Source organism: Corapipo altera, unplaced genomic scaffold (assembly GCF_003945725.1).
Source record: "Corapipo altera isolate COAL_440 unplaced genomic scaffold, ASM394572v1 61153, whole genome shotgun sequence".
Lineage (NCBI taxonomy): Eukaryota > Metazoa > Chordata > Aves > Passeriformes > Pipridae > Corapipo > Corapipo altera.
Window position 1 is genome coordinate 1,948,782 of NW_020884958.1, and position 14,566 is coordinate 1,963,347.

The window sequence follows — 14,566 nt, forward strand, 5'->3', positions numbered from 1 at the left end:
TTTGCTTGCACAAAGCCTGACCTGTGCCTATTCAGAGTTCTAAGAGTTAAAGCTTAGGTTTGGGAAATGTTTGGGCACAACAGTCACAGAGGTACAGGCACCACATTTTAGTTAGTGACTTAAAGCATTTCATATGTGATTAAAAGACTTTATGTTTGGGATTTTCTTCCCAAATCTGCTTATGTCTTTTTAGGAGACTCATTTCAAAAAGAAGGCAGCAGGAGGCAGAAATAATCTTTTTAATTTAAATATACTTCCAAACATATACTTCTAAACCTTCTGCTGCTGTTCTCAGTGTGCATGTGCCCTTTGTACTGTGCTTTTGAAATTTATTTGAAAAACAAAGCCCAAAATAGAGAAGCAACCTTCTTGAGGTAATATAAGACATGTAATTTCTTCAGGCCATAAATGGCAAATCTCATCTGAGGTAGAAAATAGTCAGGAAGGACAGAATTAGAGCTCAGTTGGACCTTTAAATGCACTAATGATGCAGAAGAGAATATAGAACTATCATTGAGCTCCTGAAAGGAGGAGCAGCCAGTGAGGCCAGACAAACCAGACCAGATGGCAAGCAGTGAGAGGAAAGAGAATTAAGTTCCTGGAATGTGTCTTGAATTTGGGGAACTTGGTATGTATTTTCTGTGTAAGAATCTTGACAAGGGTACATCACTAAAGCCAAATGGCTGCAGAATCCATCAAAGCTGGCTGCCCCCTTTATTGGGTCACTTTTCAGGTGACCTGTTACAGTAAGAGCCAATAAATTGCAGAGATATTGAAGCAATGTCCTGCCACATTAAAATCTAATTCTTTTAAGAGAGTGGGCAATTTTTTGCCCCCTTCCCCACCCCACCCCTATTTTCTAACTGTAGGTGTTTTAAACATCATCTCTTGCCAGTGGAAACTGGCAGACACAACTTTTGTGTTCACTGGAACATATTCAGCCTGCTTTGAGGGCAAGAGGATAGTTTCAGGATGAACATGCTGGCTACCCAGATGGAAGTTGCATCCATATCCTTAATAAGCTCCCTGCAGTACGTGGCAAAGAAGTTTAAAAGCTCTTCTGCAGATAGAGGAGACAGAGGAAAAACATTGTGTTTGTATCACTTCATTTGCTTTTATCCCTTCTTACATTTGAATTGCAGAGGCTTATTTCAATTTTTCTTCTAATGTCACATCTTTAAATGCACAGAAAAAAATTACAATATTTGCCTTTGTCAGAGTGCCTGGCAGACCAGGTACATTGTTGTATGAGTTGATTCTTTACAAGGTCAGACATTCAGCCTACAGGTATGACCAGCATCCTACCTTAGGGCTGGTCTTATGATAGAATCACAGAATGGTTTGAGTTGGAAGGGGACCTTAAGGATCATCTTGTTCATCCCCCTACCATAGGCAGAGACACCTTCCACTAGACCAGGTAAGTTTGTAGAAATAAAACTACTTACTCTGCCAAACAACTCATGAAAAGTGATACCTCAGGATCTCCCCAGGGAGTGGTTTTTTTCAGCGGCAAGAGGGCTTGAAACGGGGACTTTCCTTTCAGGTTTTTCATACAAGAGCACATCCTGGAGATGCACTGAGAAGTCCTGAGCATGTTGAGGAGTTCACATTATCTGAGGCAAAACAGTTGTGGAAATCCAGAGAACAGAATAAACGTTTCAAACATGCCAACATGAAAGCAGCAGAAGCTGAGGAGCTGGACAGATTTTCCATAAGTGGTCCAATGCCTGGCCTTTCTTTCTGTTAAAAATTGTTATTCTTTCAACAATTCAGTGAGTTTTTCAGGTGTGATCCAACCACTTTGACTTTTGTGACAGCATCGCTTTTCTTTCCCATCTGTAGTACACACTTGAGTAGCCTACTTGTTAATTTACTGCTGTTATATTTTTACTTCTCTTGATCACTTTACCTTCAAAACACTCCTTGACAATGGCAAAGTTCTTTTCCACATTGTATTTTGAGATAAAATATCAAACCTATTGAGACTGATTTGACAAAAGAAAGGCTACTCATGTGGATCCCATCACCAGCAACTTCACTGCAATATCCCTCCTAACTTTACGTGCCTGCAGTGAAGACATTATGTATGATTTACTCAGTCTGCTGTGCTTTCACAGTTAGATGGCACAGGTGAGCACTTGGAGCTGTTGTTAAGGGACTTACTTCAGGGCAAGAAGATCACCTAAACCATTCCCTGGAGTTGCCTACTTCTCTCTGACATGCATGATGGTGTGCCAGCATGGCCAGCACTGATGTCACACAAAAACGTATGTACCTCAAGGAATACAATGCAGACACCTACAGTCACTCTGACAAATCCCATCCAGCAAGTTCTTTCAACAGCCCTGGTGTGCTCTTCTCCCAGTCCAGTGTCTGAACACTTGCTCTTATGAGCTGTCCATCTTTTTATTACAAAACCAAACACTTTGAATGATCCAGGCAAGGTACTTCTGACATTTTCTTGCTCAGGGATTATGTATGATCACACAGATTTTTGATTCTAGATACAAAAAACAAAACATGAGGGTGCAAGCTCTTATTTCTTATTTATGGAAATCTCAGTTAATTTAGAGGCCTTGTGGCCAATTATTGTATCAGTTGAATACTTTGTGTTACTTGTACGAGAACTGTCCATAAATACAACTGACAAGTAGCTGCAGATGAGCTTTAGCAACATCAAACCACAGAAAGAGAAAGATCCATTCACTATATATGCCTTTTCATCATTAGAGGCACGATTCAAATATTCCTGCTTTTAATGATATTTCCCCTCAAGTTCATCAAGCTTGAGAGTAAGGCCATAACTGTTGTGTGTTTATTGATAAATTTTCTTCCTCAGAAAAGGAATTTTTGTAAGAACTACACTAAAGGAAATTACTGCCATGGTCTCACTGCAAAAACCTAAGATGAATCATTATAAAGGGCTTCACTTGCACTACTATGTATTAAATAGGTAATGAAATATCATTTATTTAAATATGCAGTAAATGCATTAAATTGTGTAGCAAAAAAACAAGCTACAAACTCAGTGAAGTTCACAGAAATCTTATTGCTGCCATGCGGTTTATTATTTGCAGAGGACTGCAGGGTTCTTTTCTTTTTACAGTTAAAAGAAGACTCTATAGAGCATGTATTTCTGTGCAGGAAGTCCCTGGGCACAGAAAGATCATGATTCACAACATCACACCCTGCTAATTAAGACATGGTACTTTTCTGAGTATTAATGAGTCAGTGAAGGATTTGAACTCGAGGACTTAAGTGTCACAGAGACCAAAGTGAAAAAGTCTCAGACAAAGGTGAAATCAAGCATCAAACTCCAGTCAGAACAAAGAATTGCAGAACCATCTCATACAGGAATGAAAGACATCTACAATTTATGGAGGTGAAATCATTGCTTCATTGGCTTCCCCATGCAATTTATTGGGAACATTGGACTTGTTTAGCTTCCCCATCACCTCATTAAAGATTTCCTGTAAAGATACAGCTTTGGATTCTCAGAATCTGTCCAGTTCAGATTTGTATCATTCAGATACCCAGTTTATCAGACAACGCACTGCAGTGTTCTACAGATCAAATTTCCATTCCCATTTTATGTCTTCTTACCAACAATTATCTTCTTGGTATCTTTGCATATTAACCTCTGCTGCTCCAGGTCTTCACTTGCACATGATGCCTTTTACTGTCACTAAGTACCTTGGCCACTCCTCAGCTCACCATTCTGTTTGACCCAAAGAGTTTAGGGGTAGGTGTGGAAGAGAAGTCCTGCTGTCTTCACTCCATGTGATGCAGGTTGTAAAAGTTGTTCCTCAGCACAGAAGGAGTTATTGTGGCTTAGCATTTTTCCATCTGTATTGATGTCAGTTTCTTACTCTCAACCTGCATTTACCTATATGTCATATAATTTTTTTAAAGAAAGAAAGTGATCGCACCACCAGAAATAGTTACTGCTACATAAGTGGTGCTCATACCCATGCTAGAAATAATAAAAAGTGGAGAAATACAAGAAGTTACTGAAGTAACTGGCAAAGAGGAGCTGAGAATGGTAAAGATGCATAAGGCTGATCTTACCACGTGGCAGGTGGAAGATCATCATATAGCTGACTTAGCAGCATTGAGGATATTTATTATTGTTCACAAAAGTAACAAACATTGTGATCTACAGAGACCAGAATACTATTCTGGCTCACCTTCCTAGAGACAGAAGTCCTCAGTCAGCTCCCACCCTAATCCCTTGGGTTTCAGGGCTGACAATGGTCCAAGCCCTGTAGAAAAAAAAATAATGGTTTTCATTGAGTGCACTAAGATTTGACAGAACACCAGGTAAAGTCAAATACTAATGTCTGTATTTCACTGTGCAAGAAGTCAAGGCATCCAAACATGCCCGTGATTTTTCTTTTACACTTAATGCTTAACACATTTCTCACTGTTCCAAACTGATTCCAGGAAGGAAAAAACCTTTTTTGTTCCAGTGTTGGATCTGTCAGTAACAAAGGACTCTTTCTGATTTACCTTCATTTGATGCTCTTGAACCAAAAGGCAATAACAAATAACAAATTTCTTAAATAACATATTTAAGAAATCAGATCTGCACAGATGGACAGTTCCACCATCTACAGTGGGAAACTTCTTCATCCTAGTAACTAATTTACAACACAAACCCATTCTTTGTTCCTTTCCTGGAAACCACAGGGCACTAGTCTTGCAACACCTGTTTAGGCAGAGGATTGTTTTCAGCCCTGGTATACAGGGGACAGCTGCCATATGGCCAGGGGGTAGGAGAACTGACCTTAAACCAGCAACAGCTGGAGCAGAAGAAATTTGTGAGAAAATGGATTTTAAAGATGATTGGTTTTAAGGTGAGGAGACTACCTACAGTTCAAGCTGCTGCCACATTAGGTTTCCCCCTCCAGCCCTCAGTGGCTTGTAGAGATCTGTGGTACCTTTTCGTCCACAGACCCAAGACTTAGGACAGAGGGACAAGAGGGATTCTTTATCCAGAAATATCCAATATCTCTGTGGTAGCTTGAAAATGTTTTCAACCAAGCAGGTCTCCTTCTCTTGCTTCTAATTTGAAAAGGATTTCACTTGCCTGAGAGCAGCATTAGCCCTCTTTTATGGGTAGCAAGCGGAAGAACTTGTTCAAAGAAGTGATTCTATCAGGAACATTTTTACAGTTGCTTTGTGCTGGTGAAGTAGATTTGGAAACAGTGATCTATTGCCTTTTGGGAATTACATCCATTTTTTTCCCTCAGTCTACTCATTTTTTCTACAATAATTTACTCTTACTATCTTACAGTTCTCAGCTCTCCTGGAAAAAATCACAGTTTTCTCTGTCCAGAAAACTCTTAAAATGCTATTAAGAAACAGAGATAAACACACCTGCAAGTTCATATTCACCAGAGTGCTGTTTTATGGAGCTTCTTGAACTACCCAGCAACTCAATCATCAGGGCAACCCTCAGAAATTACCCACAGACCTGAGTGCCCAGTCTCATTCCTGAGCTTTTGCAGCACACAGAGGAGCAGAACAGATCTTGCAATTAATTATTAGCGCTCACACAGGGACCATCAATACAAAGGCTTTATACTTTTAAACAGAGACTTAAGTCACAGTTTCTTCTCATGTAGTCTCTTCTTGCAATGAGGAGAATAAACTATCAGCACTGGACTGTGCAGTGTTTTCCAGATTAAAACTGCTCATTAACTTCAGTGCAGCAGTCAGGATTTATATCAGCTAATGAACCTGGCTAATTTGCATTCAAAATCATAGAATTTTAAGAAAATCTCACATTATCCTGGCAAGTCAAGAGTCAGCTCCACTGACACTTTTTGCAGCAAAGAAGCAGAAGTGTTCTTTCAAATGTACTCTGCAAACACCCTCTCCTGGAGGCCCTGGGAACGTCTCCGCTTCCAAAGCTTGAACACGTGGGATGTTTTCTGATGAAAAACCTCAAGTTCCAGAAGTTGAGCTGTGATTTTCCTCTGCTAAAATCTGAAATTCATGTTCTTCACTGTGAATAACTTTTTTTCTTTCATCTCCCTCTGCACCCCATAAATATTCACTAGTTAGTTTTCAATAACTCTTGCAGATAAGTAGGGAAAGCCCATGAACAGAGTTTTACATAGATCTGTTGTTTTGGGGGGGAGTGTTATTTGTTTTATTCATTTTCCCCTGAAACCTTGCTTAGCACTACCAATTGCATTTATTTTATCAGCGGACCATGAGAAGTCTACTAGCACCTGGAAGACCACCTCAACATATAGGTTACATAAGGCAAAGTAAAATGAAGCCAAAAACAGAAGTCTCAATGTAAAAGAGCAGTGTCTCTAAAAGCATGTCAGTTCTTCACTTAATGCTACCCTTTTCCAGTGATTAGCAATTGAAACTGAGCAGATTTTCAAGATTCTGCAGCCATTCCCTGGCAGAGATTGTGCTGGCATGAACACCAATTGTGCTGGTATACCACGTGTCCAGTGAACACTGCACTTGGTGTCACACCAGGTAACCAGCACTGTCATGGTGGTGGGTTACTGAAACCTTTTGCACAACAATTTTTCCTCAGAATTTGTTGTAAAAGTTAGGAAAGTGATTTTAGCCATGTTCCTTCTTTCTATACCCGATTAAAATTGGAGAGCAATATTGTAGGTGGTGGTAAAAGCTGAATTCACATTAACTCTGCATCTGTCACTGCAGGGTACAGTCACAGGCACCACACCCAGCTGCATACTGGATTGCCTTTTCCTCATTTCCCTCAAAAAATAGTTCATGGAATTGAATTTGGGAGAGGCTTACTGAATGAGTGATGAAATACTTCTAATGATTTGAGATAACGATTAGAAATGGTGTTTCTAAAGCATTTTTCCTCCAGTCATATACTGAAATGCACAGAATAGTTCTGATTCAATGCACCCCATCAATCAAGTGCTGGGAAAGCATTTCCTACATTTCAATGACATCATCGCTTATAGAAAATAGACATAATTTCCCTTCCCAACAGTTGTTCTATTTAGATCTTCCTTGTCTCCTCACAGCTCCCAGCAAACTCAAACTCCATGAGATCAGAAGGCAATATTGTATTGCCTACTTGTCTGGAGCTGAGATTATGTATTTATATTCTGAACACCTGGAGTTCTTACACACTGAAAAATCCATGACAACCAAGTGTGATGTAAACTTCAGAATGTTAGTAAAAATAATGACAAGGGCATCAAGATGGGGAAAGGTCTTTGAGGCAAATCTTCTAGCTTTGCAGAACTGAAAAGTCATACAGAAGCCAGAACCTGCTAGAAAGCCCTCAAAACCCCACAGCCCAACAGCTTTGAATGTGTCAAGGTTAACTGCTGGCATCTCATACATTTTCTGTTTTAAATCCCAACTTGCATAGGATATTTCTAGGCCTGTTTCCTTTCAAGTTGGAGTCTAGGTGTTCTCAGCCTAGCTGGTGGTTCTCAATGAAGTGGCACTGTATTAGATAAAATGGAACGTGTCAAGTAATGCAAACTCCCTGTCATTCGGGATTGTATTTTCTTCTTTCTGCTCCTATGGTTTTATCACATTGATGTTTATCAGATTGGTATTTTCATGCATAATTGGCACCCCAAGCCATAAATGTATGCAGATGCCCAGTTCCTCTCAACATCTTTCCAAATAAAACAAGTTCCCTACTTCCCACTCAGCAGATGTTTTAACAGGAGACAGAAACCAAGAAAATCTAGAAGTAAGGGGCCAAGCCAAGGGAACTGGTAGCTGCAGTGTTTGCTTTCAGCAGTAAGCAGCACAAACATCATTAGTCTGGTCACACCATTGTATACAAGGTACAGAAGACTTTGAGAAGTCCCAGAGCTTTTCCTGGCACTGTCAGAGAAGCTGGATGCACTGTAAAGCTCTTGAGTTTCCTTAAACACTACATGTGTTTAAACCTCCCTGTCTCAGTGCTCAAGTGACCCAACAACCATTTCATTTCCTCAGTGCTTGGCAGGATTCGCATTACCACTGCTGTGAGGGCTGTCATGACCATTTAACTCAGATCTAAATGGAGGTCATCATGTATATCGCATGAATGGCTTTAGATAGTTTTAAAAATTTGAGGTGTACCTAAGTAGTATGGCCATTCATGGTATACACCAGTGCTTCAGGTATAAACCTCAGTTCTCTCATACAAGAGCCATGATCTCCAGTATTTGAGATGCAAAAATGATACTGTTAGCTGCTGGAGCTCTCATCTTCTTTAGGAGGGCCACTAACCAGCAAGACTAAATAGCCTTTTAACCGCTTTTAACAGATAAAATATCAAAATCTATTAATAGCTAATAGCTTTTAACATTGTTTTTTTACTACTTCATTGATACATTCATGTATTTGCTGTTACACTGCCCAGACCATTGGCATTCCTTTGCTCAGCCCTCTCGGTAGCTCAGCCAGCATAGTTTGCAGTTGTCAGTGGTGCTGTGGTGGCCCTGCTGGATAACATTCAAAGGGCTGGTTACTTGATAAACACTAATGGATCTTCAAAAATGAGATCTAGGAAAAATCTCCTCACCATAAGGATTGCCAGGCATTGGAAAAGGCTGCCCAGGAAAGTGGTAGAGTCACCATCCCTGAAGGGATTTAAGAGATACGTAATTGTGACACTGTGACACAGTTCAGTGATGGATTCAGCAGTGCTGGGTTAGCACTTGGGCTCAATGATCTTAAGAGTCTTTTTTCAGCTAAAATGATTCTGTGATTCAATGATCTGTCAGTTAAAAAAACTTAAATACCTTTATTTAGGCTATTGGTTTTTTGCAATATCTTTACTTATAAATTTCTTGACATCTTGTTCAATGAATTGTCAAGCCAGGACTGTACTGTTGCCTCAAAGCCTCTCCTCAGGTTGAAACAAACCTTGTTCTTGCCATTTCTTGCAGCCATACATGTGTGATTTTGGAGGGACTTTGTAAAGCTATCTAAGCTGAGTGCCAAGAAAACTCATGTCAGGAAATGGATGTGCAGCTATTACATTCATTTATTTTTAATTGTACTTTAATCACCAGCAAATCTCCAGGTACTCTATGGATAAAAAAAGTGTCAACAGTTTCTAGTGCCCTTTACCTGCTTTGTGATGTTTATTTAGCTTTGAGACTGACTGAGCTTTGAATGAAAAAACAGTATATACACAGAATTATAGTCTCCATATAGTAGAAATGCCTATAATTTCAACAGCTATTTTTTCCTCAATAAGATAGCCTTTATACTTGCTATTACTGATAAAAAAATACAGTAATTGTCTCCCTTGAACAACCAATTTAAAAAAATGTATAGAATCCATTCTTGATTCTTCAAATTTTGATTCTTCAACTGCTGATTTTTCAGAGTTCATGATTTCTCTGTAGCCCTAGGCATTAGGATTCCATTATTGGTTTATAGAAAACAGAAAGACTCTTTCATACAGGACTTTTAAAATATATGAAACACGAAACAGAACATGAGAAACAGAAAAGATTAAAAAAAAAAGATATAATTAATAAGGCAAGACTCACAGGAAGACTGACATTTACCTAACCTGTCGAAACACAGATATTTGTGGTTTCCAGCTTTTCACATAATCTTCTCTAGAGAGAACTACAGAAAGTAAGAAAGCAGCAGTGACAACCAATTAATCTTATTTCCATCCTAAAGATTTTATCTTGAAGCAAGTAACCTTTAGCATTCTTAGCAGATCAGCAGTAAGTGCTTTTGGCAGCATTTTGCATTGTCAATCCACTGTTATCACTTAACTGCAAGCAAACCTTTTCCTTGTGTGTATAAGCAGCAACAAGTAGAAAACAGTCCTGAAAGATTTAGAGGATTAGAACACTATTAACATTTATCCCTTGTAAAAGGAGTCAAGGTTCATCAAATATAAAATTGCAGACACATAATGATGCTTTAGAAAAAGTGGAGATTACCAGAAGCAGGTCGGGCATTGGATGCAAGGGATCACTGCATGACTCCCTTACACAGACTTTCGAAGACTTCCCACCAGACATATGGTGTTGCTAGAGACAAGATATTAAACCAGATGGACTTTTGATCTAATCCACATTCCAGTTTTATCCTTGTTTGTGGTGAAATTTGATGATGTGCACAACACAAAGCAAAGTGTGGGCAGTTCCCAGTACAGGATTTGGGACAGAAAACTGCATGGAGGTGCAGTTCACTGTCTTTGTACTAGCCTTCCCCATAGAGTTTTAAATATTTAGATAGATGTAGATGCTGGTGACAGTCTGAGTGAGATGCTTTCCAGTGAAGTCAGACTTTATCTGTAGCTCAAATGTTGCACTGCAATTGGCATCACTATGTGTGTCACAAACATCACAACAAACACCTAAATTGACTTGAACGATGGTTCAGTGTTGAGTCTTGATGAGGTTTTCACTCTCTTCACTGAAACTGCCATGAAATAAAACCTAAAAAATTTGGTACTGACTATGGTGATGAGTTTCTTGGGACATAGAGTGCATTAGCCCACTCCAAGCTCATTCTTTAAGCAGGTCATCTTCACTGTGTGAAGGTTTGTGTTGACAGCATTGTGCTGGAAGTCTCCATGATGTATTGTCACAGCCCACCTTCTGTTATTTATGTCTCCTGGCACTTGAATGCTGCTCCCACACTCCCAAGCAAGAACATTTACCTCTGCACCCACAGTCCTTCTGGCACAGCATCCCTATGGCCAGCTCTGGATAAAAACACACCCTTCCTCGCTTGTCCATAGTCATGTAGTCTGGAACAACTCAAATGCCCACAGACTTGCATTTAGCTGCAGATCTCATTCCCAGGTTGCAGCATAAGGACCAGATCAGCTGAGCACAATGTGGAGACCACCTGCCCACTTTCCAGGTAATACGAGAAATACGGTATGTCCATAGCTTCCAGGACATCAAAATGCCATCCAAAAGACCTTTCTCTGTTCCTTTTAGACTAAACTAGGTGACTGTGAGTTTACATCCTACCTGTGTTGGCCTTATAAAGCTAGGAACACTCATTTATCCATGAGGTCATTGAACAGAAGAGTGGGTATGGTCTTTTTATGGCTTTGTGTGTTCCCCTACACTCTGTTCTACAAAGATGATAGTACAGAAATGAGGTGGACTGCCAGAAAAGACCTCTTTGCTTGGTCTTTGCAAAGCGAAGCATGGCCATGGTGAGATCATCTTTGCAAGCTGCTGGGAAGATGTGCTGGTTTAAAGGTAAACCAGCAGGGAAAATAAACTCAACTCAAAAGAGAGATTATAAGTCAGAATAACAATTTAATAAAATAATACAATAAGTACGATTATACAGACAAACAATTGGTTTTAACCCACAAAACCCAAATGTATAACCCAGCACCCTGGGGCATGAACAGAGTGGTGTTCTTTGGGCCCCCTGAGTCCAAAGGAAAAGGAGAGGGGAAAACCTGTTGGTGAGAGTGCTGTTCCAGTCTGGTCAAGAGTGGTGATTGCAGTCCGGTCAAGAGTGATGGTTGCAGTCTGGTTGAAAAGTGGTGGTTGCAGTCCAGTCGAGAGTGGTGGTCTGCAGTCTGGTTGAGAGCAGTGATCTGCAGTCTGGTTCTGGATCCCATGAGTGGTTAAAAAGGTCCCAAGACTCCAAGATTATATATCCTCCAGTTCAGGGAGGAATGCTCAGTACCTCCCTCAGGGTGGGGGGTTCCTTAATGGGTGTGAGGACAAGAGCAACTCCTATCTTGCAGGCCTCTTAGCACCTAGTTTATAGCCTGAGGAGTCAGGCTTTATGTGCAGATAGTGTAAATGGTTAATTGACAACAGTTTCTGGGAAATGGCATGGAAGGCTATAGAATACACAGTTTTGGGTTACACCCATCCAGTGATGAACTGGTCCCAGCTGTTCTAACTAGGACAGAAGACCACAAGCTTCCTGGGAAGCAAATAGAGCATGACTATTTCAGCCTTTCCTTAGCCTTATTTGGCTTCCTGTGCTCTGAAAGTTTGACCTTTTAGAGGCTGGTACATTGCTGAAGGCTTTTCAATTAGTGTGTCTTGGCAGCACTTGGCCAGCTCAAGGAAGTGATTGGTATAGTGGAGGGAACTGCCTGACACTTCCACTGCAGCTTGAAAATTTCCCCAGGAGTCCCTGAACTCTCCAAAGACAAACAGGGCACTTCAGAAAGATAGGTCTGTGAAACCTGAACTAGACTATTTGGGCCTTAAATACAAAGGGTGGAGCCAGTTGTGAAAAGGATTGGACACAAAACTGCAAAAACTGTCTGTATGTTTACAGCCTGCTCCAGGCTAGGCTGTGTAGAGGAGAATTCTTCCTCCTCCTCACTGGCAGGGGCAACTTTTTTGTGTACACAACATTCAGTCCTTAGTTTGTCTGTGAAGAATGGTAGCAAAAACTGTGATAAGGTATATAGGCTTCTAGAAATGAACTGAGGGTACTACCCTTCTGCAGAAGGCAAAATTTCTTCCTTAAGGAGTCAGTAAAAGACATTTTTCTGAAATAAATTCAGACTGTGTGTCTTTTGCTGCCTACCCAGAGCCCCAGAAAGTGGATCGTATCCAACCCAGAGGCTTCTCATAACACTTCCTGAAACGTCACCAGTTTTAAAGACAATAATCCCAGTGTTGGTTTGGGTGTTCAGGGCATGTCATGGGAGATGTTTTTAACATTTGAAGAAGATCCCAAGAGTTTAGTCACCTGATGAGTCTTTTTCAAGTTTTTCTGGTGTTTGGAAAGAGGACCAGAGGCAGGCCTGTGAATGCTGAAAATTTCTGACAAACATGTATAAGACCAAGACTCCAAATGTGATGAAGGCAAGTATCTCTGCTAATCTCTTCTGACTTCCTCTCCTCAGCTCCACCACCCATCCCAAGGGTTTCGGTTCGGGACTGTGCGGGAGAGCAGCGCAGAGGATTATGTGAGGCAGAGCTTCCCAGAGATGCACGAGTACATGCGGCGCTACAACGTCCCTGCCACTACGGACGGAGTGGCTTACCTGAAGTGAGCTTCTGCATGCAGCAGCACATCTGGTCTCTTGGCCAGTGAGGTGGCACGGCAGTGAGATGGTGATGGGTTTCCTGCTTGCTGTGTCACTTATCCCACAAAACACCACAGCCTAAGCAAAAGCTGCCAATGAGGTTCCTCAGCATGGTGGGAGGAAAGAAGGTTCTTAGAGAGGAATCTTAATTTGTCATTAAGATTAATAAAAGAAGCATTAGGGTGCTAAAAACTAATAAACACCAAGTCTTCTTTGTTTAGGGAATCATGAGACATTTGTGCTTGACAGTCTGGGGTCACACAACTTATCCAGGAAACGGAATAGCCGATAATAAGCCTGAAATAATTGATTTGTCTTATTTATAGAAGTTGCCTAATAGATAGCCTGAGAATTTTCCATCAGAAGTTGTTTCCCAGACCTATCCTAATGATAATTAAGATATATGGCAGTTCTTTGAGTTACACTGGAATCAATCCATTAAAATCAATGAAGTAATCACATTGGGAGAACACCCAGATTTTTAAGGGGACAGGAATCAAGGAGTCCTTGGATCAGATGAGAATAGGCACTGCAACTGCTCTTCTGTATCATAATTTTATGCAAGCATGCTGTTCAGAAGTGATTATATTAGTAAAATTCAATCCTCCGTGTTCATGGAGACTGAACATAGAGAAAAGCTGAATCAGGTGAAGGAAATAATTTACCTTATATTCAAGGAGAAAGGGGCAGGAATACTTTGGAGTAAGTTATCCTTTTGCATTTTTGGTGTAATACCTGTAGCTTTAACAACACAAATCAAGACAGAAGTAGTATTTTAGCAATTTCTGATCTTTTCCAAAAAAGCTTTGTGCTACCTTTCAACTGAGTTGAAGTGCAACAGGTTGTAATGTTTTCCATCTTTCGCATTAGTATTTTTTGGGATAGTAAGTCCTAAACTGTCTGTACTGCTTTAAATGCACAAAGTTTGCATTTCATGCACAATTCCCTTCTTCAAAATATAAATCAGTTTTCATTTTAAGTCCAGATGTGCAAAAGACTGCCCTGGTCTCTGTTTTCATACAGGGATCTTGCAGAGAATTGCATAGATAAATATTCAGTGAGCATCACTGAGTCTTAGACTGTGAGATGATTCTGACTTTTAACATTGAATACAGGCATGATCCAGAGAAACTCGATGCCTTCATCATGGATAAAGCACTCCTAGATTATGAAGTATCAATAGATGCTGACTGCAAGCTTCTAACTGTGGGAAAACCCTTTGCCATTGAAGGTAATAGTTTTATAACATACTGCTCTGTTTCTCACATGTCGCATTTGCTGTTTTGTGATGTGGTATTCTCAGTGAAAGAAACTGTGAGAGGATTATGGTAAAATCCTCAGTGCATAAGCAGAATGAAAACTTCAGTCCTTTTTTTACGGTTGTTGAGCTTTTAGATCTCTTATACCATTTGTTTCAAAGCCAGGTTGGATGGAGTTTTGAGCAGCCTGGTCTAGTGGAAAGGGTTCCTGCCCATGGAAGGATTTGTATGTGAGCAGCTGTGTGTTTCACCATGCACCTGCAACCTGATAAATCTTCCCTTTCAGAAA

The 14,566-nt window shown here is 40.3% G+C and overlaps 1 protein-coding gene across 4 annotated transcripts in view; it reads left to right on the top strand.

The window, feature by feature from the left end:
- Positions 1–14,566, top strand: part of GRIN3A (glutamate ionotropic receptor NMDA type subunit 3A) — a 66,893-nt gene that overhangs the window by 36,127 nt on the left and 16,200 nt on the right. For all 4 annotated transcript variants that reach the window (XR_003530978.1, XR_003530979.1, XR_003530980.1 and 1 more), the window contains exons 4-5: positions 12,836–12,981; positions 14,134–14,249. Coding sequence is in view for 1 of the 4 variants with exons in the window: in XM_027663810.1 (XP_027519611.1) it covers positions 12,836–12,981; positions 14,134–14,249 (262 nt within the window). In the remaining 3 variants the exon portion in view is untranslated. The remainder of the gene's footprint in view (positions 1–12,835; positions 12,982–14,133; positions 14,250–14,566) is intronic.